This window comes from Nomascus leucogenys, chromosome 17 (genome assembly GCF_006542625.1).
Source record: "Nomascus leucogenys isolate Asia chromosome 17, Asia_NLE_v1, whole genome shotgun sequence".
Classification (NCBI taxonomy): Eukaryota; Metazoa; Chordata; class Mammalia; order Primates; family Hylobatidae; genus Nomascus; species Nomascus leucogenys.
This window is the reverse complement of record NC_044397.1, coordinates 75,027,121-75,054,910: the sequence shown is the minus strand read 5'-3', so window position 1 is coordinate 75,054,910 and position 27,790 is coordinate 75,027,121. Positions and strand designations below refer to the sequence as shown.

Genomic DNA, 27,790 nt, shown 5'->3' with positions numbered 1-27,790 from the left:
GAGACAAAGCTGGGCCGTGGTCCTGCCGCCGAGCGCCCTGACCACCTACGGGAAGTTCGCGAAGGAGTTGGGGAGACTGCAAGACCGCCTTTCTTGGTCCTGGAGGGGTGAAGGCTTGTGTATGCCTGGCCAATAAAGCATTCCCTCCGCCCACACGCACCCCCTGAGGAGGGCAGGGATCCACCTGGGCATTCCAGAAGTGGCACTCCAGAAGAGGGATGGCCTTGTGTGACAGCCAGATTTGAGTTCTGGCTCTGTGACTGTGCTCAAATACCCACCCTGAGCTCAGTTTCCACATCCAAAATATAGGTATAATAATGCCTGCACCCAGGCGTTCATATAGGTAACACACCGAATAGTCCCTGACACACAGCAAGAGCCCCACAAATTTGGGGTTAGAGACCTGGGGTTTCCCAGAATTTAGAGCTTGTCTCATTTTTTAAAGAGCCTTGGTTTTCCCACCTGTAAAATGGGGCTAATCAGAATGCCTCCAGAAGAGCCAACTGAACAATAATATTAATGCCTGTAAGCCCATCTTAACTGTAGGTAAAGTAAGTAAATAAGTGTTCTTTTTGGAAGGAGTGGGAGATCATTAAAAAGGGATTCACTCCACTGCAAAAGTGTGAGAAAGCCCCCAGGATACAGTGGAAAGGGCACCAGAATCCAGCTAACTGTAAAATGTTAGGGTTTGGCCGGGGTCCCTTCCAGCTCTGGGCGTCCTTCATCTGCCAGCGTCCTTTCTCCCTCCTGACCGTGTGAAACAGGGCAAGAATGGCTCATGGCTCTGGATTTCACTGGGGAGAAGCCCACACAGCCTTCCTGCTGGGACTGCCCAGGCCATACCCAAAGAAATGACTCCAAAGACAGTAAGTGGGCCAGTAAGACAAAAGGCTGTTCTCTTGCCATGAATATGTGTATCCAACCATCGTTCAGAAGTAAGAAGTATTATATTATTTGTATCAGGCCTTTCTCTTGAGGCCACCCATATTTCAAATATTTTCCCATCTGCATGAGAAAAATGCTTGAAAGTGTCATGTAAACTGACAATTTAAATAGAATAGATAGAAAGATAGAGGATGGGGGTGGGTAGACGATTCCTTGGGTAGAATGGAACTTTCTCCGAGTTCTGGAGGCTCTAATGGACAAGAGGGCAACCTCGGGAGTTTTCTTAGCCAGACCTCTTGAATCTGTCCCAGGCCAGGTTTGTCAAACTACTGTTTGCCTCTAATAAGTGTCCTGCCTCAGTTCTTGTCTTTTTCCCAGGAAAATGTGTTAAGCATTAGACAAAAATGTGAGATCAATGGAATTTCCATTAGTTGAAGGACTTAGCAATAAGAATGTCTACATGAGCATTTCTCAATTTACAAAAGTATTTCCACATTCATTCATTCATTCATTCATTCAACAAACATTTATTGAGGGTTTACTTTGTGCCAGGCCAGTGCTATCTAGAATACAAATAGAGTCTCTGCCCTCATGTTCCTGGGGCAATTTTTACTTGTCTAGGAAGCAATGTGGTGTGGTGGTTAAGCACACAGGCTGTAGATCAGACTACTTGGGTTTGCACCTCAGCTCCCCACATTTGTGTGCCTTGGGAAAGTTATTTAACCCCTCTATTACATATTTTTTTTTCTTTTTCTTTTTTTGAGACAGTTTTGCTCTGTTGCCCAGGCTAGAGTGTAGTGGCGCAATCTCGGCTCACTGCAACCTCCGCCTCCTGGGTTCAAGTGATTCTTGTGCCTCAGCCTCTCCAGTAGCTGGGATTAAAGGTGTGCACCCCACTTCCAGCTAATTTTTCTATTTTTTGTAGAGACTGGATTTTGTTATGTTACCTAGGCTGGTCTCGAACTCCTGGGCTCAAGTGATCCTCCCACCTTGGCCTCCCAAAGTGCCGGGATGATAGGCATGAGCCACTGCTCCTGGCCTCTATGCCATACTTTCTACATCTGTAAAATCGGGATGATAATATTAGTACCTCCTGAGCAGAGTTGTTTGAGAACGGTGTCTAAAGTAGGGGCAGCTTAGATAGTCTAAGCCACTGTCATTTTTCATCGTATCTCCTAATTTGTCTCCTTGCTTATAACCTCCACCTTACTCTTACTGTACTACTGAAGTGGGGGTACTAAATAGATCCAAAATGACTGCTTGGGGAGACTGACTCTAAGCCGCTGTCTACCCAGCAGTCATTTTGAATCTATTTAAAATATAAGCCAGATCATGTCACCACTATTCCCCACCTCAGCTGAATTGACTTCCCATCTTTTATAATAAAACCTAAGCCCTTGCCCTGGCCCCAAGCCCCCACATGATCTACCTTCTTGCCACACAGACCCTGCTAGTCCTCAGATGTGCCAAGCCCATTCCTGCCTCAAGGCCTTGGCACTTGCGTTCCGTCTGCCTAGAACCCTCTTGCCCCAGATCTTTACACAACTGGCTCCTCAATGCTCCTGAGGCCCAAGAGAAACCTTCCTGACCGCATGTTCTTTCACCTCACCCTCTTTTATTCTTCCCATAGCACTTGTTAGACTTGGCATTCTCTTTCTGGTTTTCTGCCTCCCCCACTAGACTAAGCTTCACGAGAGCAGAGGCCTTGTCTGTGTTATCACTGTGTTCTGGCATTTGGAGCAGCATCCAAACATGATGGGTGCTCAGTACATATCTGTAAGCATGAATAAATTATAGTCTAGTGTAAAAGACATGTCAAATGTCAAGAATTCAGTTTCAAAGAATAATAATAATAACCATCACTTATGTTCAGTTTACTATGTAGCAGACGCTGCTCTCGGCACTTTACATATGCCAACTCATTTAACTTTAGTACTCACGTAATTATATAATCTCTATAATTATCTCTGTTTTACAGAGGAAGAAACTGAGGCATGGCAAACTTTACTAACTTTTCCAGAGTTAATAAGTGGTAGAGCAACTTGAACTATAGCCCTGTATTGAATGCATGGCATCACAGGAGTGACAACAGGGGACCCAATCTAGACTGGGTTCAAGGATTGCTTCTTATTGGGCCTCACAAAAATTCATTGAGGTAGATATTATTATTCCCACTTAATAGGCAAAGAAACTGAGGCTCAGGGAGTTTAAGAGATTCATCCAGGACTGTACCACTAAGAAGTGACAGAGCAAGAACTTGAGCCCAGAGGCCTGTCCTCTCCACCATGCAGAACAGCCCACACGTGGGGTCAGGCCAGTAGTTCCAGGGGCCCATGATCAAGGACGCCTGTTTATTTTTCCTCCATTTTGGGTCCCTTGCACACTCTTTCTCTATCTCGCTCCACAGGCCATCCCATCCATGCCGACCCTTTCCAAACTATCCCTCTGCCTGGGACCCCTCTCTGTGGGCCCCATGATCAGGGCCGGGGGTGAAACAAAGCTGCTAGTGCCCTGTGTGTGGAGGGAATTCAAGGGCATGGCCACCCTGCCTGGCTCTACAGGTTTGACAAGGGAGGGCTGCTGGTCCTGGTCAGAGGGGTCCAAGGAGTCCTTCCTGCCGACTTGGAAGGTCCTTCGGGGCTTGGTAGGCTTGGAAGGCTTGGAATGGGGTGTCAGCAGCCACTTGGATGCCAGATAAACAGAGGGGCACTCCTAGGCATGGAGCACCAGCTGCGTTCCTTCCTTGTCCTAGGCCACGAGAAATGAGGTCTCTGAACAAAGAGCACTGCCCAGACCATCTGGGGGCCTGGATCCTGATGATTGCGGGAGAGGGGGAGGGATTCATTTCCCAGATTGCCCAGCCTTTCCTGTCAGCCCAATCAAAGAGATGTTGGACTCTAAAATTTTGTATAGTTTAATCCCTCCTCAGCACGAAAACAAAGGTAGTGATCATGATATTATTAAAGAAAAAGGCTTTATTTATGGCAAGACTGTGATTTAATTTTACATGTGTTTATAGAGATGTGTGTGTGTGTGTGTATATATGTGTATATATATATATATCCCCATTTGTGGTCTGAACATGTCTTTATTATTCACTATGTGATCAAATAACAGCCTTCTTATTTGGATAAAGAAAATAGAACTTATTTAAATGAGATTGAGTCATGCTTATGTGCTGGTATAGTGGAGAGAAAGTACTTTCTTGTCTGATTTAAACTCTACCCTGTTTCGTCCTCTGTCAGCTAGGGACAGTCATGCCTGTATTGTATACATGATTAGTGTGAGGATGAAATGAAGAGCTGTGCATGTGATGTACTCAGTAGACATAAGGCATTCCACAATGGCTGTGCATGATCATATAGAGAGGTTATTTCTGGGAAAATGATAGGTCCTTTGTATATTATTTGAGTGGTAGTCATGAGTAGAGTAGTTATGTTAATACAAGCTCAAGTAGACGGGCATAAGTGCTTATTGGGCCCCTGCTAACTGAGAGTCATTCTTCATGTTGTCCCCTGAAATCTTTAGATTCCCCCTGTAAATGTAATTATTTTCTGTGACTTACAAATGAACACACTGAGGCTCAGGTTAAACGTTGTGCACAGAGTGTAGTTGAAAGGGTGTACACTCCTCCATCGACATTCTGGCTCTGCCCTTATTCCCTGTGTGACCACAGGCAAGTTACTTAACCTCTCTGAGCCTCAGTTTCCTCACTGGTAAAATGGGTCAGTGGCTGACACACAGATCGGGCTAGTCCTAGGTATGGCCAGCTGTGCTCTTCCCACCACGTGCAGTGGCTCACCTGTAATCCCAGCACTTTGGGAGGCTGAGGCGGGCGGATCACCTGAGGTCAGGAGTTTGAGACCACCCTGGCCAACTGAGGTCACCAGTTTGAGACTGGTGAAACCCCGTCTCTACTAAAAATACAAAAATTAGCTGGGCGTGGTGGTGGGCGCCTGTAATCCCAGCTACTCGGGAGGCTAAGTCAGGAGAATCACTTGATCCCAGGAGGCAGAGGTTGCAGTGAGCTGAGATGGCACCACTGCATTCCAGCCTGGGCGACAGAGCAAGACTCTGTCTCAAAAAAAAAAAAAAAAGAAAAAAGAAATATGTTGGGAGGCATGTGGTGGATTGTGGCTTTTATCTTTTTCTGCCATCTGTTTCCAGGACAAGAATCAGGGTTTTGTTTTGGTATTTTATTTTGGAGACAGGGTCTCACTCTTGCCCACGCTGGAGTACAGTGGTGTGATCAGAGCTCACCGTAACCTCGAACTCCTGGGCTGAAGCATCCTGCTGCTTCATCCTGGCAAGTAGCCAGGACTACAGATGTGCACCACCACACCCAGCTATTTTTCTTATTTTTTGTGGAGACTGGAGTCTTGCTCTGTTGACCAGGTGGTCTTGAACTCCTGGCCTCAAGCAGCCCTTCCGCCTTGGCCTCCCACAATGTTGGAATTACAGGTGTGAGCCACCAGGCCTGGCCAGGGATCCATTTTGAATTAAGACATAACCAATTCAAAATGGACTCCCTTGGTACCGAGTGGCAGAAAACCCCCACTTCAGTACTACAGTAAGAGTGCGTCTCAGAGCAAGGGCCCCAGAGGGAGGAGACACAGGAGTGTGTTCTTACCTCCCCTGCCACCCCCACCCTGCTTAAGCACCAGGAAGTCCAGCTGCATACCCACCAGGATTTAGAATAGTAGGGGCGCACACATTGTGCTCTCCCAAAAATGTCTGTAGGATTGAACTACCTTAATGACTGGAGACCACTTTTTGATAAACTGGATATTCCGATCTACATTGTACAAAACAGGAAGGTGCTCATTTTCCTATTTGCAGGTGACATAGTTATATTGTCTTAAGCTGGGCGAGCTTTTATGATAAACTCTGGCCTAACTTCACAGGAAGAAGGGTCACAGATGGCCTGTACTCAAATCAAAGTGCTTATCGGATTTTCTGTAGGAAAGAGTAGACCACTCAGGCCAGGTTCGATGACAGCCACTTCACTGCAGCTCAGGCCAGCCTGAGATTTGGAGTTGGCTGTAGTCAGTAATGGCAGTTGCTGTAGTTCTCCCGGAAAGATATTTAAATGTCACACCACCCCCAACCGCCTTCAAATATGTAGTTAGCCAAAGTTCTGCTGTGCCCATGGTTCTCAAAGTGTGGTCCCAGAACCAGCCACATGAGCATCACCTGGGAATTTGTTGGAAATACACATTCTCAGCTCACTGACTAGTTCATTAGCTAAATAAACTGATTACCAAGCAGAGGTGGATACATTGCAATTCTGTTACTGTGTTTGAGTGATACACTTTTCTCAGTTAACTTTGCAATTTAAACTCTGCCCCCCCAGCACCCAACTCTGATCCACACTGAAGCTTGAGAACCGCTTCCCCCTACTCCCTGAAGCCTTTCCAGGCATTTCTCCTTTTGTCCAAGGGAGGCCTGCAGGCTGCCGACGCTCTCACTACCGCCTTATTGGAGAGTCAATACTTTCCGTACCCAGATTCATGTTTGCCAGGGCGTTGCATTGTTCAGAGCTAGAGGTTCTCTGATTCCTGCTATAGTTTTTTTCCTGGTCAAAATGAGTATTTGGTTACACATGCTTAAAATATTTTCCAAGTTGAAGTTACTGTGGCCACGCCCAGTGGCACAGGACTCCGGGCCTTCAGTTGTCCATTTGTCTTTGTACAAGACTAGATCCTGTTTTCAGGAGCACCAGCCCTGCCCATAGATGGTCTCTCTGCTCCCCTTGGTTTTGGAATGGGCCCCTGTATCTTCCTAAGAGAATAACTGCTCTGCCTCCAACCCCCTGCCTGTTAATTTTCCTGAAGAGCACGTCTGTTTTATCTGTGGACACTACCTCGTGAGATTGATAGTGCCTCTTTCTTTGCATGGGCTACTTAGAAAGCTTTGCTGGCAAATCTGTGTCCCATCTGTAGCAAGTAGCCAGGCCCTCATACCTTGCTCTGTTTGTCCTGGTCTCACTCTTGGATCTTATTTCCCTCCCTTTTTCTTTTTTTTTTTTTTTTTTCCAATGACAGACTTATTTTTTTAGTTCATTTTGTCTTGTATCCCATGATACCTTGCCGGCTGCCTTGATTCATTTTGAAAGGAAGGAATTTAAATGGAACACTTCCTTGTTATGAGATACAATGGATATGAGACAACTAGCATTTAGTAAATGATGTCTTTTAAGTGACCGTGTACACCCGGATCTGAGTCCAAACCCCATGCCACTCTATCATGTGGACAAGGATTCAGTTACAACATTTTTTAAACCCCAAAACCTAACAGAACTGGTAATACAGGTGGAGATAGCCAAATGAAGGAAGTTTAGACAGAAGGCCCTTTTGTGGGTATTAAGTCTTCCTTCAACATATAGTCCTAAATTGCTCTAAAAGGAGAGTAATGGAAATTGTGGCGTGAACAATCTCTTCATGAGGTTAGAAATGCCTTAGAAACACTTAGCTAAATATACTGTCTGATTACCAAGCAGTGGTGGCTACACTGCAATTTATGATTCTGTTATTGTTTGAGTGATATACTTTTCTAAGTTTACTTTGTAATTTAAAGCCCAGATGTACTTACTTTTTAACAAAGTAGGTTTACAAGCTTTTCATAGGTGCACCTGCTTCTGAATTAACCTCAACCTGAGTTGCCTCAGGCAGTGCTCTCAGTGAGTCACATTGAGTGTCTGATTTACTCATTGTGTGACCATAGCCTTGTGGCAGATGGTAAGCCCACCTCTTCCCCTCTGTCTCCCCCATCCTCCTGCAGATGCAAAGGGGGAAAGAAGGTACTTATGTCCACCATTTACTGAATATTCACTGCATGCCAGCCAGGCACTGTGCCAGGTACTTACTCAGCTTTTAACTCTTTCTGTCATCTTCACAAGTCTACAGAGGACAGGCTTCAAGTTTTTGAAATGTGGTGCTAGATGTTAATCCCCTCTTTAACTTGGATAATAATTTGAAATAAGCTGGAACTTTTACACATTTGAGTATGAAAATGGATGCTGAGCAGAACTTATTAAATAGAACTTTTGTTGTTCTTGCAGAATCTCCACTGATTAAGAATCAAGTGGCATAATGGATATTCAAGTACCTTGTACTATTACACTTTTGTACAATGGAAGAGACTATTACATAAATGACATTGTGGTGGTTTGACAGCTTTAAGGGTCTCTAATTAGTAGGGAAGAGCATTTGAGCCGTTCGCTAAAGCTAGAGAGCCCAGACGTTGTCTTTATTGGGTTGGGGAAGCCTCTGGAGAAGTCTGCTGGCATGAGAGCAACGTGTGTTGGAAATGGACCTTTACAACTATGAAACACAGATAATTGGGGTATAAAGATGGTACATTGGCACCTAGTTATTCTCATTTGGATCTGAGCAGTATTTTAAGTCTATAGGTCTAGTTCTCAGAAACCCTGCAATGAGAAGAAAGGAGAGGAAATGTGTTTATTGAGTGATAAGGATATTGGGCAAGTGTGTGCTTGGCATGGTCCGTGTCTCCACATAAGCCTCATATCCTGCTATCTAGCCCCTGCATCTTGTTCTTATCTGCCAGATGTCTTTCTTTCTCCCAGACCTCAATACTTTTTTTTACCAGTGTTTAGCCATCCTGGATCCGTCCCCACTAAAGAGTGATTCTTGGTACCTGACAGATACTCTGATGTTACCCTGGAAGCCCCGTGTCCCTGACTTACTTAGATATGCAGGGCAGGGTCTTCTGCATTAAGAATGCTCAAACCTGTTTCTTGGCCTTGTTCCAGATCTTTGAACATTTATGGGAAAGGCTTGCCTAGTCTTAAAGATGTGCTAAAATGGGTATCCTCACATGGAAAAAAGCCTTACCCAGTCTTCAGAGAAAATAAAACCTAGACTGGGCATGGTGGCTCACGCCTGTAATCCCAGCAATTTGAGAGGCTGAGGCAGGTGGATTGAGACCAGCCTGGGCAACATGGCGAAACCCCGTCTCTACCAAAAATACAAAGAATAGTCGGGTGTGGTGGTGCGCACCTGTAGTTCCACCTACTTGGGAGGCCAAGGTGGGAGGGTCACATGAGTCTGGGAGGCAGAGGTTGCAGTAAGTTAAGATCATGCCACTGCACTCAGCCTGGGCAACAGAGCAAAACCCTGTCTTAAAAAAAAAAAAAAAAAAAAAGAAAGAAAAAGAAACAAAAAGCCTAAAACCAATCTCCTTTTAGTATGTGTTAGATTGTGAAATGATGCTTCGGTATGATGTCCTCTTAAAGCATTTTAGGGAAGGGAAGTTTTCAGAAAGCCTTTGTTTTCCTGCGACATAGTGGTGACTTGGTGGGTTCTCTCAAGTTATTTGCATTTGGAAGTAAATTTACCACCACGCCCACTCACAGGTGGATCTGGGTAAAGAATGTCTTGTTCCCAGTTAATGCTTACAAACTATGCTTAATTAATCTTTCAGCCATAGCTGAAAGCAAAGTTAAGGATTTTGAAGGCAAAGGCTCTGGTTTCTCCTTCCCCATGTCTGAAAACCGCCCTTAGCCTGCACAAGGTGAACAGTGGAAATCATTGGTGAGGAATGGCCACCCACTGCCCTCTTTACTGTGTAGGAGCAGATCTGATGACGAACAGAGCAGGTGAGGTATGGACCAAAAACTTGGGGGCTTCTATAGATTAGACATTTTTTCATCCCTTTCAACACAAACAAATCAAGAACGCATGTATGAACTTTACTGTAGAATGGAGGCCTTCCTCAAATTGATGTTATTAAGAAAATCTGCTTGGCTTTTCTGAACTTCACACTGAGTGTAGTGACTGTGTGTCTTTGTTTTCTCCTTCGTCGCCCGTGGGCACGCAGCACGTGTGGAGTGAGAGCGAGGACTGCCTGCCTTTCTTGCAGCTAGCACAGGATTACATCTCCTCCTGCGGCAAGAAGACGCTCCACGAAGTCCTGGAAAAAGTCTTCAAGTCTTTCAGACCTGTAGGTGCCTGCTTGGCTTCTCACCACAGCTTGTTTTCTATGGTGACTGTGTTTAGAATAACAGGGGCGGTGGGGAAGGTGGGCAAAACCTGGGATGACTAATTGTTTTTCTCTTGTCTGTCCTGTGGCTTAGAGATAGCAGCCAGTATAGGGAGGCCGAGGGTGGGAGGAGGGGGACGGGATGTGACACAGCTGTTTGCTGCAGGGATGATGGTTATTTCTAGCATCACTTGAGTTGAGAATCCCTGATGGGGGGGAAGCAAACAGATCCTTTATGAGACAACTGAGTATTCCTGTTCTCCTCCAGGAGACTTAGAACCATGGCACTTGCAAGCCCGATGGAGGTTCTTTTATAATAGTGAGGCGTATATTTGGGGATTGCTGGGAAGCTGTATACAGGTTATATTAATACCTCCACGTTTGTGGGTATGGAAAAAAATGAAACTGGATACTGGCTCTATTCTTTTCTATTTTTAAAAAGTCTCTGTTAATGAGCTACTGTTGCTTTGTTTTCCCCTTTTGGGATTTAGGAATGTGTATTTCTGTGGCTAGCTGATAGTCTGTTTTCATTCTAGCTGATAAACCTTTAAAATGAATGCTCACTTCTATTTTGAAGATTACCTACTTCCCTTTATCTTCATTGGAAGATAAAGTCCCATCACCAGTGTCTCAGTGTTTCCCCTAAGTTCGATTCCCTGCCCACTGTAAATACTGCACATGTTCAATGGTATTTGCTAGAATTTCTATTTTATTTTTCAAATCTGTTTTAATGTTGTCTCCTTCTCTGCTGCGTTTTTCAAGCCTGTCTTCTGTTTCTTTGAACATAGTAAGCTTGGTTGCGTAGTAGACTGTGTCCGATGATATTTCATTTTGTAAGTCTGTTTGGTCTTCTTTTGTTTCTGCTGGTTCTCAAACCTGGTATCTTGTTTCTGTGTGTGTGGGATTATCTTTGTGTGCTAGTTATTGTATTTGAAAGTTTACATGTAGGAATAAAGTGAGGCCTGAGATGACAGTACCTTACTCCCGAGAGGATTTCTGTTTGCTTCCGTCAGGACTTGGGGCCTATTAGTCTGAGACACCTTAGCACAGTTGAAGGCTTGTGGTTCTCTGATGGCTCCCGGGGGTGAGGGTCTGGCCTCCTGTGGCGCCTCTTCATTCTGAGGATGTGGGCCTCTGGGGACCCAGCTTCAAGTGGGGATGGTGTATAGTCTGCTCCTTTGGAAGACTCTAGCTGTTAGAGTAGCCTGAGAAAGCAGTGAAGTTTCTAGCTGCTGCTTCCAGGTCAGCAAATGCCCTCAGGACAAAAGCAGCTTTTTATGTTTGGCTTACCTCTCCTGGTTAATACTTTATATTTAAGAAGATATTTTTCATATTTAATTCAGCTTTTTTTAGTCATTCTCAGTGAAAGAATTGGACCCAGTCACTTTGTGCACCATTATAAGAAATGAGATTTCAGTGGCTTTTGTCACTCTGATTTGCTTAAGCAAATGATAGAAATCAAATAGAGTGACAAAAACCACTGAAATCCCTTTTTTGTTTGTTAATTTTCTAAGCCAGTTTGGCACATTCAAAATAGATACTTGACTTAAAAGTACCAGTCTGTCCCACATTCATTCATTCAATAAATATGTATTGGGCACATGGCACTGTGTACTGCATTGTTCCTGGCTGGAACTAAAGCATGAGAAGCTTAGATCTCTCAGAGCCTGTGCTCCAGTGGGGGGAGACAGGATAGACAGGGACACACGTAATGTCATGAAATGATGCTAGTAATTAAGTGCCAAAGAGAAAGGAAAGAAATCGAGGAACGGGGTAGAAAGTGTCAGGGGTCCTGGAATTTTTGAGTAGGGAACCAGGGAAGGCTTTGCTGAGAGGGTAACATTTGAGGAAAAACTTGGAGTACAGAGTGGGCCATGAGAAGATCTAGGGGAATAGCATTTTCAGTAGAGAGAGCAGCAGGTATGAAGGCCTCGGGGTTGGACAACACCTGTGTCTGGGGAGCAGGAGTGGCCAGTGTGGCTGAAGGAAGTAGAGAGAGGTGAGCTGGAGGAATTCCAGGAGTCGCAGAAGGACATGGGCTCTTACTCTGGAGTGATGGGGAGCCCCCCAAGGGGTTAGGCAGAAGAGGGATGTGACCTGACTTCACATCTTGAAAGTCTCCCTCAGATGACTGTATTGAGAATAGGCTGTGTAAGGGGAGGGACAGAGAGGCCATTGAGGAGGCCATCGCTGTCATCCAGGTGAGAGATAGTGGTGGCCTGGACTGCGACGGTCACGGCAGAGGCTGGGTGAGGAGGTGGCTTCTGGAGATACCTTGAGAGTAGAACCAGCTGGACTTGCTGGTGGATCGGAAGTGGGACGTGGGAAAAAGGGAGAGAAGGATGACTCCTGAGTTTCTTGCCCAAGCAGTGAAGGGAATGGCCTCGTCATTTACTGAGATGGGGAAGGCTGCAGGGGTGGGTGGTGGGGAGTTTGGGGTTGATGATGTCAGAGCTCAGTTTTGGACATGTCAGTGTTTTAAATGCCTGTTAGACATCGAAGAAGGCAGATCACATTAGGCAAAATTAAAAAGAAATGGATTCCTCTAAATTTTAACCAGAAGAATACCTGTTAGGAAATGAGGTTCGCTTTGCAGCAGGTTTCCTCACAGGGGCTCACTCACTGACCTGCCGCCAGCTGGTCTTTGTGGGTGTTGTCTGTGGTGGCAGGCAGCCCCCCCTCCCTGCAGAACTGGCTCACCTGGGAAGGGGAGCTCCAGCCGGGAGTCACTGTGCTGTTTTTCTTTACCGAGGCTCTGGTTGTATTTTGGCAACCAGTCTAGCCACATGTAAATGAGGAAACAAATGCAGTCCAAAAGAACTCCGGATGCGTAGCTGAAAGCAGTCGGATTGGTTGAGGATGTTCTTTCACGTGGCGCTGAGATGTGTCTCGTAGGCCCACAGCTTTGGTTTGCTGTTGCTGGGCTTCCAGGTTTCCTTTCTGAAGTGGAGCTTTACCTTGTGGGCAGGGATGTGGCTCCCCAGGTGAGGAGGCCTTGATCTGGCACAGCATGCCCTTTGGTGAGGAGGTTTATGGGCTGGGCCACCCTCTGGTAGGGCCTGTTTGCCCCTGAGGGCAAGGCTGGTGGGAGGCACCTTCCCGGGCTGGTAAAGATGAAATGCTGAAGGCCTCAAGTTTCTCCCAGTCAGGATGCGCCCCAGACTGGATGAGAGGGAGCGTCACAAACCCGAATAAAGGACCACAGAGATCCCTGGAAAAACTTTGACACTCTCCACCTCAACCAAATAGAGCACTGCTTCCCAATGGCACCATTTATCTGTTTGTTTTATATAAGGGAGGTTTGTTAAAAATAAGACATAGGTAAGGGTTTTATTGCTGTCATCACAGTTGAACGCATCTGTTGAAGAAACGCTTACCCAAATGCTACAGGTTATCAAGTGGGTAAAACCAGCACATCATTTCCCTGAAAATACATGGGAATCTGATCAATCCATCTGATCAATCCATGCAGCTGCTTTTTTGTTTATCGTGGGCCAGCCCCAGGAGGAGTGTTTTTGCCTTCATCTTAGAGCAGTCCCCTGCTCTGCCTACTGCACTCTACTGGTTCTTGGGAGAGCTATTTCTGTGAGCATGTTCTGCAGGGGGTTGCTTGTCATTAATTGACAGTCGGGTTAATTGTCTTAACCCAATTATGAGGGAACAGGTACTACAGTCATGAAGAACCCAAGCTCCGTTGTCAGGCTACTCGGATTTAAGTCTCAGTTCTACCACTTGCAGGCTGTGTGACCTTAGACAAGTTACTTAACCTCTCTGTTTCTCAGTTCATTTGTAAAATTAGAAAATTAATGATGATAGTTCCCTTAGGGTTGCAGTGAAGATTAATGGAGTTTTTGTTGGGTACTCAGTACAGTGTGTTATCCACGGTAGGCACTAAGTCAATGTTAGTATGATGTGGATGGGACGAGGATACTAGACAAAATACTGTGGAGAAGGGAGCAGGTTACCGTTTGGGGGAACCTTAGATTATTGATGGAGAGAGAAAACAATTTGCTAAGTGATTTCAACATGAAAAGGCGTTAGAAGGGTAAGTCAAAAGTTTATCAACATTGGTTTTGGTAAAATTATAAGCATTCACTGAGCACCTGATCCGCATGACTCACTGTGTTAGAGGCTAGGACTCCAAGGAGGACCAGTGGATGCTCCTGTCCTCCCAGAGGGACACGTGGCCAAAGCGCTCAGGGTTATGGATGATTTTTTATTTTCTTCTTTTCCACATTTTCTAAATTTTCTATGATCACATTGTCAGAAAATATATTTTTTAATGAGACTCTGTGGCTTCCAGTGTATTCGAGGGCTAGGAGTATCAGTGCGAACAGGCTCACTGAGGGACAAAGCCAGGCAGTGGCTTCATGAGGAGGTGGGACTGAAGAATAGCAGGACCTAGATGTGCTCAGAGCAGGGGCAGGGCTGGCCCAGGAGGAAGTCCAGGAAGGGTCCATCTTGGCTGCCTCAGCTCCATTTCCTTAGAAATGGCTCCATGTGGTAGAAGGTGGATCAGCTCTGCACTGTCTTGCTCCCATGCCGTGTGGCCTCTAACAGGTACACTTGGCCTCAGTGTCCCCAGCTTTAAAATGGGGGCAATACTGATTTAGCTGTCTTATGGATTCATGGGGAACTTTGAAATCAGACTGAGAACCCAAAGGATTGTGAAAACCCAGACACTCTGCTAAATTTAGTCTCAGTTTCTGGCTCCTAAGAGGTATTAGGAAATGTTTATTGGAGGGGTAAATGACTGTGGATGCAGCTGGCCATCTTCCCTCTAGTGACCCACATTCTACCCCACTCCAGTGACCTCCTACTTGCTAATGTTGATTGCTCGGAGAGGTATGATTTTTACCTATTTTTTCTTGCTACTGGCATGTCGTATCCAAATGGCACATGTATGCAAATGACAATGCCAGGCAGGCTGTTGTTGGCACCCACGAGCAGGTACTGCTACTTGTAGTGGTTTCAGAAACCCCCATCAATCACTTTGGTAAGTGTGAGTTGGATAATCGTCAGAGCCTTGCATTTTTCTTAAGTGACCCTCCATTGACAGTTGCTGGTCATACTGAGCTGGAGAATGAAACAATGGTTATGGACCTAAATAATGGTAATCATGCCGTTCAGTTTTCCTCACCGTCTTTTCATGTTTTATATTTAGTGTCAACTGACAGACTTACTGCTGGGTAGAAAACAGTTTACAAGAGAAGAAATAGCCTACTATTTCCAATTTAGCAGTGAAACTAGACTTTATCTTTGCCCTTTCGAATTCTCTCAAAGTGTTACGGCTTAACAAGGAACTATTGCTTCCTGGAGTGTGTTCTTCTTCTCCTTACCAATGCTGTGGACATTAGCGTCCTGAGTCCCCTATTGCTCTTGCAGTTTTGTGTGCTGTTTGGTTGTTGTTGCTTCCACGGCCCAGCCTGGAGTTGGGTCCTGTGGTCCTTGTAGATTCTCACTCAATTGGCCCGAGTCCTCTCCTGGGCTTGCTGTGTGACTCTGTGTTTCTTCTCTCAAGAAGGAGAGACATTTCTGCCAGAAAAATCCCCCTAATTCTGGTTCACTGGCATGAGCAAGATTGATACTTTCAGTTTGCCACAAGTGGCTGGAGAGCTGTGGGTTAAATCCCACAGGAAAATCCTGTGTCCCAGAAAAAGTCCAATTCTTGCCTCTACTCATGGAGTCTGGTCAAGAGCCTGGAAAAGAGAAAGAATCCACCTGTGAGAAGCTGCCTGGGTGGGTCAGGGAAAGTCTGATGAGAAAAGATTATGCACACATGTGGGTTTCATAATAAACATTGAATATTGACAGTTTGTCTTTTTTTTTCTTTTTTCCTCTTTTTTTTTCTCACTCATGTTATGAACATTCAAATCATTCTCTTTTTTAGAAAGTATGATGGCCTCAAAAGGTAAGAGAGTGCCTCCTCCTGCCCATTGTGCTACATCCATCTTGCCACCCTTTTTTCCTTAGGGTCAAGAAGACTGACTGACAGACCAGGACCCCACCAGGGGTTTCTCCGTACTGCCAGCATCATGATGATGAAGATAAATGGTGCCACATTTCCCAAATGCTTTAGAGTCCTACCACCCTTGGCTCTTGGACTAACAGTATTCCCATCACCTGGGAGTGTGTTAGAGATGCAGAATCGGGTCCCACTTGAGACCTGTTGAATCAGCATCTGCATTTGAGGTAGATTGCTGAGCACATTATCCACACCTACACATAGTGAAGGAGAAGAGAGACCGCCTAAGGGGAAGTCCCTGGAAGGTGCATACAAGGATCTCTGAAGCCACAGGGCACTTGCTCGATGCACAAAAGCCGTGGTTGATTGGCTGTGCTCTCCAGGGTACAGACACCGCCTCTTCTTCCTTTGTGAAGACCTTCTCGCCCACTGTGCTGAGTGCCCCCTCCAGAGACAGTAGCTGCTAACGCTGCGAGCTCAGTATGGCCTCGCATAGTTTACACTATTATCCAAAAGACCTGGAGTTGGCCCTACAGATAGCAGATACTCTCTTGGGTCTGAGGAACTGAATTCTCCAGAGTTGGCAGCTCTGCCCTTCGGGTGCAAACTGTTTGGATAGATGGGCCCCAGCAGTGCTTATGTGATCACCGATAGCTCACAGGAAGCTTTGTGGACAGTGAGACCCTGGAAATGCCAATTCTTTTGTCCAGAGTGAGCATAAACTATTTTCCCAGTCAGCTGAAAAAAAATTCACTGAAATAGGAATAAATGATTATAACTGTCAGGAATAATTTAAATATACCAATCACTTTCATTTTTTGGCCCACCTTTTCAGTATGAGAATGTGTGGTTGCAGTAAAAGCTAGGGCTCCAGAATTCTTCCCAGTCTGTGTGTATGCCTGTCTCTTCTTCTTGACTGTTGAAAATTGGGATCCAGAAGTTAAATTTAGACTTGCCCACTGTAGGTGGGATTAAGCATAGAGGTGAGGATGCTAGATTACTATATATCTGTAAGATATGTCCTTTAGAATTCCAGGCAGTCTATTTCTGGTGCTTTCTATCCGTGCTTCCAAATTGTCCCTCCTCATAAATTTAGACAGTAGCATTTCATATTGCATTTTTAAAAAAGATTTATTCCTCAGCGGAAAACATTGAAACCTCCAGCTAATAGGAACAGCATTAACAGCTGAATGGAAGTCTCCTGGGTGGCCTGGTGGGTAGGGGTGTGAAGTCTGCTGTCAGATCACCCAGGTTTGAATTGAATCCTGGCTCTGCCACTTACTGGGTGACTCTGGGCAAGTTATTCAACCTCTTCAGGTCTTATCCAACACAAGGTTATTATTAGGAGTAAAGGAATTAATGTGTGTAATTCTGCTTAAGACAGTGCATTTGCTGTGCCAAACCCCTTTTTTATTTTATTTTATTTTTTAGACGGAGTCTTGCTGTGTCGCCCAGGCTGGAGTGCAATGGCACGATCTCGGCTCACTGCAACCTCTGTCTTCCTGGTTCAAGCGATTCTCTCACCTCTGCCTCCCGAGTAGCTGGGACTACAGGCACACGCCACCACGCCCAGCTAATTTTCATATTTTTAGTAGAGATGGGGTTTCACCATGTTGGCCAGGCTGGTCTCGAACTCCTGTCCTAAAGTGATCTGCCCGCCTCGGCCTCCCAAAGTGCTGGGATTACAGATGTGAGCCACTGTGCCTGGCCTAAACCCCCTTTAACCTCAGTAGGGAAGGCACCAGGTTCAAGAGGCCGAAGAAGAGACCCAGAGCCAGCAAACGAGACACAGGGTTTCACTGTGCTGACATACAGGGGAGAGAGTCCAGCGGCAGGGGCTGGGCAGGAGAATCGCCTTACATGCAGTCCAGTGATGGCAGGCTGGCAGAAGAACCACGTGGTCCCGTGGTGGTGGGCTGGGCAGGAAAACCGCAACCTCCTGCAGTCAGTGTGCAGTGTATATAGGATTTTCACTCAACACCCTCCCCCTAATGACCTCCACCTGGCAACATTCATTTAACCCAGAACTCAGGGCCGATTTTAATCCGCTATAACGACCCATGTTCCCTGGGATAGGCCATAGGCTCACGTGTTTCTTACAGATAAGGAGTGACTCTCTTGGCCACTCCCAGTTTCCCTAGCTCCTTAGAGATAATATAACTAGATTACATCACATCACATCACATGTAGTTACATAAGGCTCCATAGTTTGCAGATCATGGCCGCCTTCAATCTCTCATGTCATCTCCATAGTTACTCTGTGAGATAGAGCAGGTATTGTGGCGCTTTACAGAGAAGGACACTGAGGCTCAGCAACGTGGTGACTTGGCAGAGGTCTCCAGCTAACTAGAGCTCTGGCCTCTGGACTCTAGTGCCAGTGTCTTTTTCCACACACCCTGTCAATAAATCTGTAGACCCTATACTAAGGTGCCTCAAAAGTCCAGAAGGCCACAGAGAACTGCCTCTCCTCTTTCCCCTTTCCAGAAGGGCAGTGAGTGAGCAGCTCTTGAAAGAGCAGTCAGAAAACTTCCAGCCCGGGGACCTGTCAGTAAATGCGTTGGTTTCATCTGAGGTAAGATAGGGAGCTGGAAAAAGGAACTGCAGAAGAGAGGTGGTCATGGCTACGTGCTTGGTTTCCTGGGTCTTTTTCAATAAGGCACCTAAACTGAAGAGAGGGAGGGTGTTGAGTGCTACCTATGGTTTGGGTCAATGTGAATCACCTAGGGGTGTTATGGAACAGAATCACCCGTGGTACATCTCTTTTGGATAAAGACGGCAAATATGCAGATGCACACCTCAGCTGCGCCCCTTTCATGCAGGACAGCCATTGCTAGTTGACCACAGTGTTTTCCACGGGGCCTCAGAATCCTGAAACTCCAGGCAGCCACTCCCTGTCAGGTCTGTTAAGTAAGAGGGAACCAACTGGTCATTTCTCTTTTAGTGACATCCCTTCAATACAATGAACAAATATATATGTTGTTTAGGTGTTTAGGTAATTTTGGAGTTCCTGGTGGTGGCAATAGTATTTATATTTTGCCAGCTATTTAAATGTTACCACTTATTTGACACTTTCACCTTGCTATGTCATTGAGCAGCTCTCCAAATAAAAAATTGACCACCAAGTGTAGTCATCGACGTGCCTTACGACTAGTCATCTTTTCTGTCTTTAGAGGCAAACTTTGTTTTTTATTCCATTTACTAAAATCAGGAAGGGAGACAGGAGCCAGAAAAAGAGATTTGCTTCTCCCAAGCACACTCAAGATTGGAGCACCCTCTCCGGGGAGCTGAGAGCGCTCTTCCTGCCCTTCCCCTCCACATCCAGAGAGTCTCTGAGGCAGCTGCGGCATGCCCAGCTCTAAGGGGCGAGCATGTGTCTGCGGTTGACTGTGTACGCCTTGGCAGGCCACATGCAGTGTGTGACCAACGATGCCTAGCAGATGATTTTGTCCTGAATGTGTTCATAGGGCGCTGGGAGACCTGGGAGAGCTGCAGCTGGAGAACTTCAGAGTGAAGGAATTATTTTCATCAGGACTCCGCTTTCTCTTTCCCCATTTCAGCAGTGGGAGGGAGTGAGAGGAAGGGGGTGGCAGGACACCAGGGAGGCAATGCAGTTGAACAGAATGGTCAGTCTTCTTTTTACTGTCTTGATGTAGTTAGTGTTTAGATCATTAGGGCCACTCAGCGAAGGTGCTTGAAATTGATGGCCCTGGACACCCCTATGTAAGAAGTACTTGGGCCACACACAGACTGCAGATCTCATGAAGGCACCAGGAGACAGAAGCCTGGGTATCACAGGCAGGCCCGCCAGCTAGGGTTGTGGCTTCCTGCCTGCACCAGGGGGTGGTGTTCATATTGATCAGACCTAGCAAATGGCACTTAGTTTCTAACCAAAGACCAGCCAGTGCTTTAAAAAACAATGTTTATTTTGAACTTCCCACATAATTATACAGCAATTGGAAAATACGAAAAGATAAAAAGGAAAAAATTACCCGTAATCTGACAATCTTAAAAAAAAAACTTAAAATTCGGGTGTATTTTACTGGAGTCTTTTTTCTATGCATATGTATATAAATTTTAAGAACTCCGGGTCAGGTGTGGTGGCTCATGCTTGTAATCCCAGCACTTTGGGAGGCTGAGGCAGGAGGATTGCTTGAGTCCAGGTGTTGGAGACCAGCTTGGGCAACATAGTGAGACCCTGTCTCTATTAAAAATATATAAATATATATACATACACACATATATAAAGAAACTCTGGGCCGGGCATGGTGGCTCATGCCTGTAATCCCAGCACTTTGGGAGGCTGAGGCAGGCAGATCACAAGGTCAGGAGATCGAGACCACCCTGGCCAACATGGTGAAACCCTGTCTCTACCAAAAATACAAAAATTAGCTGGGCATGGTGGTGCACGTCTGTAGTCTCAGCTACTCAGGAGGCTGAGGCAGGATAATTGCTTGAACCTGGGAATTAGAGGTTGCAGTGAGCCGAGATTGTGCCACTGCACTCCAACCTCGCAACAGAGCGAGACTCCCTCTCAAAAACAAACAAACAAACAAAAACTCTGTATCATAATAAAAGTGCAATTTTGTCATGCTCTTTTTATACTTATGTGCATCTTTTTTATGTCACCAAGTCATTCAAAAATGCCATTTTGAGTGGATACGTAAGATTCCATTTCAATAACACCATAACCATTTTGCTGTTGAACATCTTAGTTATCTATATTTTTAGAAATGTGTTATAAATAATAGCACCAATAAATAATAGCACCATGTGTTTTTAGGACAGAAAATACAGAATCGGTTTTTGACATCTTGATGGGACAGTGAGCACAGTTCATTTCACACTACTGCTAACATCCCAGATGTTTGTGTGGGCACATAGCTAGCTCTCTGTGCATATGTGGTACCACATTTTGATACTTAAAAATAGAGACTCTCCAGGCTCCCCAGTAAAACCTAGCCCTTTGGGCACTAATCCATTGAAGGATTGACATTTCTGTCTAACAAGTTTATGAAAATCGTTGTAGGAGTGGTTGACGGGGAAGTCTGCAGCTGCTGGGTTAAGTACTGTTTAACGTGGATCCGATGCCTTTGGTCGTCTTCCTGCCTGTGGTCCATTTGGCGCTCACAGCTGCTTTTCTCTTGTTCTCTCCCTGTAGTTACTGGGGCTTCCGGATGCAGATGACGATGCATTTGAAGAGTACAGTGCTGACGTGGAAGAAGAGGAGCCAGAGGCAGACCACCCCCAGATGGGGGTCAGTCAGCAGTAAATCTGGGGGCTCCCCTGAGAAGGAGAGTGAGCCCCATGGTAACCTAGGTGGAGTCACTGCCCCTCCTGGGTTAGCATTTTGCATTAGCACTTCAAAATAGGACATCTGGCTCCCAGCATCCAAATTAAAATGAAATACCTTTTTAACGACCACAAAATATCTGTGATGAGCTTTGCTCAGAAGTGACCTGAATTTCACTCCCGCTTCAGTGGGGTTTCTATGGAGTTGTCTTGGTAGCCTTTGCCATTTTGAATTTAGAGTCCATTTTGTGGCTGACTATTCTCTTGAGTTTATGTTGGAGAATTAACATTCGCTGACTCGAATGTAGAGAACTCTGAATGTATTAAGGATATGTTTTGAGTCCTCACAGGTGACCTTACTGAGGGAAAGCATGGCAGAGAAGAAATGCAGTCTGCACTTTTTATGTACTTTTTAAGTGTCCGTAAGTGAAAGGTTTTGCTTATAAAGCATGAATTTTAATATCTAGTCATTAAACTGCACAAGTGCAAATACAAGGGCAGGAAAGGATAATCACTTAGCTTTGGACTGAGAGGGTAAGAGAGGCCCAGAAGCCTTTAAGTGTTTTGCCATTACTGAGTTACCTGGGTATGTAGCGACTGGTTCGTGGTTAGGTGTAAATGTTACTTGCTTGTTCGATTGTTTCAAAACATGCTAATTCCAAAGCCACTTTTAAAGTCTATAGTGGAAAATATAGATGAGGTGAAAGATATAATTTATTGATTTTTAAAGCTGTTTATAAGCTGTCCCACGTATAAAATGAAACATTTTACCTTCTCTCTTTCTAATGAGATGGCCACTTGTTAAATCATGAAAACATCCAGAATTCAAGTGCCACTTAAACTTTGAAGCCATAGATAAATTTGTTAGAAAAGTAAACCAGGATTAAAAGTGTTTAAAAATATGATAGAATCCTTCTTTACTTTTTAAGTCTTTTATTTAAAAAAAAAAGTCAAGAAAAGGATTCCATTGTGTAATTTATTTAACAATTTAATCACATATTTCGAGGGACTTAATTGTGGTGTATTTGTAAAGGGACATGAAGGTAGGAATCTTTTAATCGTGGGTTAGCTTGGTTAAAAGGGGACGTTTTAATAATCAAGATACTCAGACAACTCACAGAAACAACTTCTGTAATAACTGAAATACTGCTGTTATCATTTAGCCAACAATTACTTACTGGGGACATCCTTTGTAATGCTAACATGGAATTATTCCTGGACCCTTCTGCATCCCTGGTTCTAGTTAACTTAGGATGCGGAATGCCTCCTTTACAACACTAGATTAAACCTAGCATCTGGGGTGGGTATGTTTAAACAGTCACACATGTGCCTGTTAGGTTGTCAAAGTTTTGAATTAAAAACAAGCAGTAGCAGCAGAGGCCACAGAACTTATGGGAGTCTTGTATATCTTCCAGGCATGTCGGTGTAAACCTGATTGTCTCGACATTTTCTGTTTAATTGATTGGTGCTGTGAGGAGTTCGGCTGCTCGTGGTAAAACAGCGTACTCCAGTTTTAAGTCACCGGGTAAAATAATAGTACAGTGATTTCCATCTGTGCTTCAGTACCCACTTTGTGTTCTTTTCTTGAAAAGTCATACTAAAGGTTAATTTCAAGTAAAATGAATTTCCTTCTGAGTAGCCTATTAGTAAAACACAACTTAGTGTTTCGTCCATTGGGGTGAGCATATTCTGCCCTTTGCAGCCCTGCCTGTGTTCTGATTGGCTCCATTCATGAGCAAAGGTGATTGTGAGCTATATATTACATAGATGTCGCCCAGGTTTCGTAACCTCTATTTTAATGCAGTAAGCCACAAGAATGACTTCTGCAAGTGAAATGAGGAAGCTTTACTAGCTTGCTCCATTGGAAGGTAAACTGAAATTTTATACATTGAAGCTTAAAATCTAAATTTACGTATGTTTGGAAATGGAATGGATGTTAACATAAAATGTATTTTATCAAAAAAGTGTTTAGACTTTGACCAAATACATGTTGGTATTATCATGTTAATGTTCTCTGTTTATAAAAATTGAGTGGAGATAGACTCGGCCATTCTGTGGGCTGATGAGAATTCTGGGCTTTGTTTTGCACTAAGGGTAGGAGACAGAGAACATGTCTGTATGTTACTTAATTTCCATAGCAAAATCCCAAACAGCATTAGAAGATCGAATTGTTTCTTCTGAGACTTCCTTTTTCTGAATGCGTACACATCCCTTCTCGTGCTCACACACTTGCCCACACACTCACTTCTTCCTGCGCTGTGGCTGCTCTAAGCAGGGCCATGCATGGTGCAAAGCTGCAGTCAGTGAGCCTGGCAGCCTGTGGTTTCTGTTATGGAAATGGTTCCATGGTGAAACACATCCCTGACCCTTCACAGACTTACACATTTACTCACCAGAAGGTGGCAGCGGTGTGGGAGGAGTGTCGACCTTGGACGCAGGAGAGACACCTGGGTTCTAGTTCAAGTCGGCCAAGGATTGTGTGACCTTGACAAGTCTAACTGGTCTGTGAACAAGGGGCGTTTGCCCTTCCAGCTGTAAACACTGCCCTTCTGTGCCTGCCTTATGTGTATGTGTGAATAAGGAGCAACAGTCAAGGAAACTTTTAGGGATTCGAGAAGAAAATACATGTGGGATCTTGCCAAGGTGTTGCCTTTAGGATGCTGATCCCCGCACTACCTTAGAACATGTTGGTCTGTGAGTGCCCAAGCCCCTGAGGGCTCGATCTCATGGGGCTGATGAAATTCTCTTCCTTAGAGGAAAGGGAAAGGTGAGGCCCCAGAGGACTTATCTCAGCTATACATGCTCTGCCTGTGGAGACATGGCTTTTCTTTGTGCCGTGGCAGACTGGGGCTTTGGAAGTGGTTATGTTTAACTTACCCGAGAGCGGGAGATGTGTAGGAAGAATAGCTGGAAGAAAGTGAAAGATGAGTGCCAGTACTTTTTGCCCTGTTATCCAGTAGAGAGAAAGTGGCAGTGAAAGTAAAGTGAGAGAGAAAGAAAGAGTGTGTGTGTATATGTGAGAGAGGGAGAAAGAGAGAGAATGAGGAATGCTTGATTGCTTGTTCACTGGGCCAGCTCTGAAATCCAAAATCATGCCTTGATAACATTACAAAACCATAATCCTGGGTTTAAGTGAGTCCTAGAGACATTGTTCTTATGCTGCCTGGTTTCCTCAGCCTGATCACCATATTGAGCAGACGTCAAGGAATCAGAGTGAAGTACAGAGCCAGGGAGGAAGGTGAGGCCCTGTGTAGTGCCTGTCACCACTGTGGATTCACCTGCACTCAGGTGTCCACTCCTGTCTCCCAGGCCCAAAGTAGCACATGGTGCAATTTGGTTTTCCACAGGCAGAGCGTGAAAAGTCTCTTATGTAGGGATCCTCCTTGTGTCCTCGTGCCAGAATTAGGTTTCCAGTGTACTTCAATGAAAACTTCTCTCCTTTATAGTTGCTGTCATCTTTCGTGTATAAACAGAAACCGTCTCTAGCACAATATATTTCTGAATATTGTTTCTGTTTCATAAGAGCACAATGTATATGGACCTAGGGGAGCTGTGGTCCCAAGTGTCATTGTAATTTGTATTTTAGGAATAGGCTTTGCATGTTAAAATTCACAAGTTGGGAAACTGTGGTATGAACAGATCTGATTTCCCACAGAGAGGCATGAAGGAATAGGCGGGACTTCACTTGGGGTGGGAGGAGATGAATAAGGGAGAATGGGAGAGTTGGGGTCTGACAGTTACCACCTGAGCCCCAGGAAAACTGTTTTCATTTTCATGGCTGTCTCACTGGGGGCCTGCTTTCCTCAAAGGAACTGACTGTATGTTGAGAGGCAATGCCTTGTGTTGGCATGGCTTTGCCACTTTAAAAGTGCCCCCCAGCCAAGGAGACCAACGGGGACCCTGCTCATCTGGTGGGGCTCTTTCCTTCATTAAAACCAGCTGCCAGCCTGAGAAGCCTGTCTTTCCCAAGTGCAGGCAGATCTGAGAGGGGCTCCAGGCACCTGGCAGGTAAATCACAAAGCAAACTTGGGTCTCCTTGGCAGCGGGGAGGAAGCGGGAGTGCCCCCTCAGGCCAGAGGGCAGGGCCAACCTCCTCACTGTGCTTCAAGGTTGTAGAAAGAGCACAATTAATGCTTAAGCGATCACAGACCCCTCTCCCCTGCAGTGGGTGTTAGCTCCAAAGAGATGCCATTGCCGATCACCCAGTCTTCGGAGAAGCCTAAAATTTCTTTGAATTAAAAACTGATCCTCTTTCATAAAGACCCAGTCACTTCCCCCAGTTTAGTGATAACAGGTATGACACAAGAAGCTGAAGTCTTTTAGATTTTATAGAGAGTAATTCTGAAACCTGCCAGAATGCTGGTAGCATGTGGTGTCCATGGCAATGGGTGTCCATGGTAAAATATCTATAGCTTCTGCTCATCCGACAAATTGTTAAATAATATGTTGTCTTTTATATTTTTATTTAAATCTGGATTACAAAAATATAGTAGCAATGAGCATTTCACGTTAGAAACCCCATTTAAAGCACTGTAAGGCTGAATAGGCACAAGCGATTAAAAGTAGATGCCAGGCCACATAAAAATAAACGTTTTAATTTGCTTAGAGCTATATTCAAGTTGTTTGATACCAGAGAGAAAGCTGACAGTCTGTTCTTTGTAAACTGCCTTTTCCTGTTTTTCTGTTTTGTTTCTCAAGTTTCATTTTTTACTAAGCCTCTTCTGATACCTGGGCAGATAAAGATAAGGGCAGTGCACGGTACAAATGTCAGCTCTGAAGAGGAGGAAGTAAATCTTCAATGCTAGGGCAGATCTTCACTATCCGTGATCCAGTCTTAATTTGAGCATGAGAGCAAAATTTAGTCATCTATACAAGAAGCAAAAGCAAGGAATAGTTGTTGGGTTTTTGTTTTTTGGTTGGTTTTTTTTTTTTTTTTTTTTTAGGCAACAAGTGTTGCCGGTAGGGTATGTGTGCTTTCTTTGCCTTCCTATTTCCTTTCAAAGAAATCTCTTGTAAATTACAAAACTGTGAATTGGGTTGCCAAAAACTGTTGCCCTTCGTTAGATGCTTCAAACAGTGTAAATCCTATACTGCACCCTGTCCACCTCTGCTCCCTCTTCCCTCCCCTGAGAGTGAGGACCTCATCCGACCATGTAATTACCATTCGCTTGCTATTAAAGAGCCTTTCAAACTCTGGTGGTGTTTGCCTTTTTTTTTCTGCCTCCACAATGTTTGGTCCTAAAGGACACCTAGTGTGGCTTATAAATGAAGAGCAAAGAGTAAAGGACCGGCAGCTCGCTGTGTGGTTGCTGTTTATGAGGAGGCTGTGGGAAGAGAGGGAGGAGCTGGTGACATGAAACACTGCCATTGTTCAAAGATTAATCATTTCTGTGTGATGCATTCGTATGTCTATTCTGATGCTATAACTGGTAGTTAGTAATTTTCTACTATCTTTGAACCAATACTTTAGTTTTGTGTTTGAGAATCCTATTTTTTTCTAGCCTACTTAGGAATTCTTTGTGGCATTAATTAGAAATCTGTATTCTGTGGTCATTCTATGACATGACACCATGTCCCCACCACCTTCCTCCCGGTTATTTGTTCACTAAACATGGCATTTAAATAACTCATCTGGAAGTTGATGGTAAGTTCTATTATTTGATTAAGAGCGAGTTTCTTTCTCCAAATGAATGGGTCTCCATAGAGAGACCCATTAGATTCGATTAGATTTGAGCTTGGCTTCACAGGCACAGCATAAAGGCTTATGTGTATGTTAGATAGTGTGTGGTCCTTTGTTTTCCATGTGGCTGTTAGAGATTGTACTCAAGTGGTGAGCTGTGTGTCAGCAGTCCCAACCCTGCTCGTGGTGCAGCAGCAGGGGCAGGCGAAGCCTTACTTATGGACTTCCTTTGTTACAGTTATTGTATCCGTCTCACAGATAGAGTTTATAAAATGCAGGTTGGCCCCTTTAAGTGCAGGGACTGGTGTTAAAAATACCCACATTTCCCCCGCGTAATCATTCTGAAATCAGTGGCTGAGGGCAAGAGGTTCTAGCCCAGACTCCTCCTGGGCTGACTGTGGCCCTAGGCATGTCCCCTCCCCACACCCCCAACTTCCGGCTTTGTTTCCTCATCTGTAAAAATACAGAGTGGGAGAATTGTCCCCGAGTTCCCTTTGGGCACTAGCCCTGACTTGTCTAGGGCAGTCAGGAGTCGGTAGGGAGGACATGAAGCACAGTTATGATGGAAACACAAAACCAGGGTGGGGTGGCCAGGATTGGCAAAACTGTCCTTCTGGGATTCTGAAGCCCTTTCCCCTAGGATCCCTTTTAGAATTGAAGACGCCAGCTGATATCGTGGCTGTGTGTTAGCCCAAATGCTTATGTCCCTGCATGTTTTCTCCTGCCTTCCCACACCTTTCCCTCCCTTCGTGAGAGTGATAAGGAGTCAGAACTAGAACAAAATAAAATTGGGGTGTTTAGCTTAAGGATGTGATCAACAGTCTCACTCCAGTTAGAAATGAGCCTTGTTTCCATAGTGAAGTTGGGCCAAGTGGGATCCTCCATTGTCATAGAGTTCTTTGTGTACAGGTGTGGGTCGAAGGACAACAAAATAAACACAACCAGACCCACCACCCAGCATTTGGACG

At 44.9% G+C, this 27,790-nt stretch overlaps 1 protein-coding gene across 1 annotated transcript in view; it reads left to right on the top strand.

Moving 5' to 3' along the window:
• The window catches only part of MTURN (maturin, neural progenitor differentiation regulator homolog), a 28,043-nt gene extending 1,705 nt beyond the window's left edge, over window positions 1–26,338 (top strand). Inside the window, exons 2-3 of the mRNA XM_030795971.1 lie at window positions 9,727–9,849; window positions 21,012–26,338. Of these exons, the coding sequence (XP_030651831.1) occupies window positions 9,727–9,849; window positions 21,012–21,122 (234 nt within the window). The 3' untranslated portion in view covers window positions 21,123–26,338. The remainder of the gene's footprint in view (window positions 1–9,726; window positions 9,850–21,011) is intronic.
• The last annotated feature ends 1,452 nt before the right edge of the window (window positions 26,339–27,790 follow it).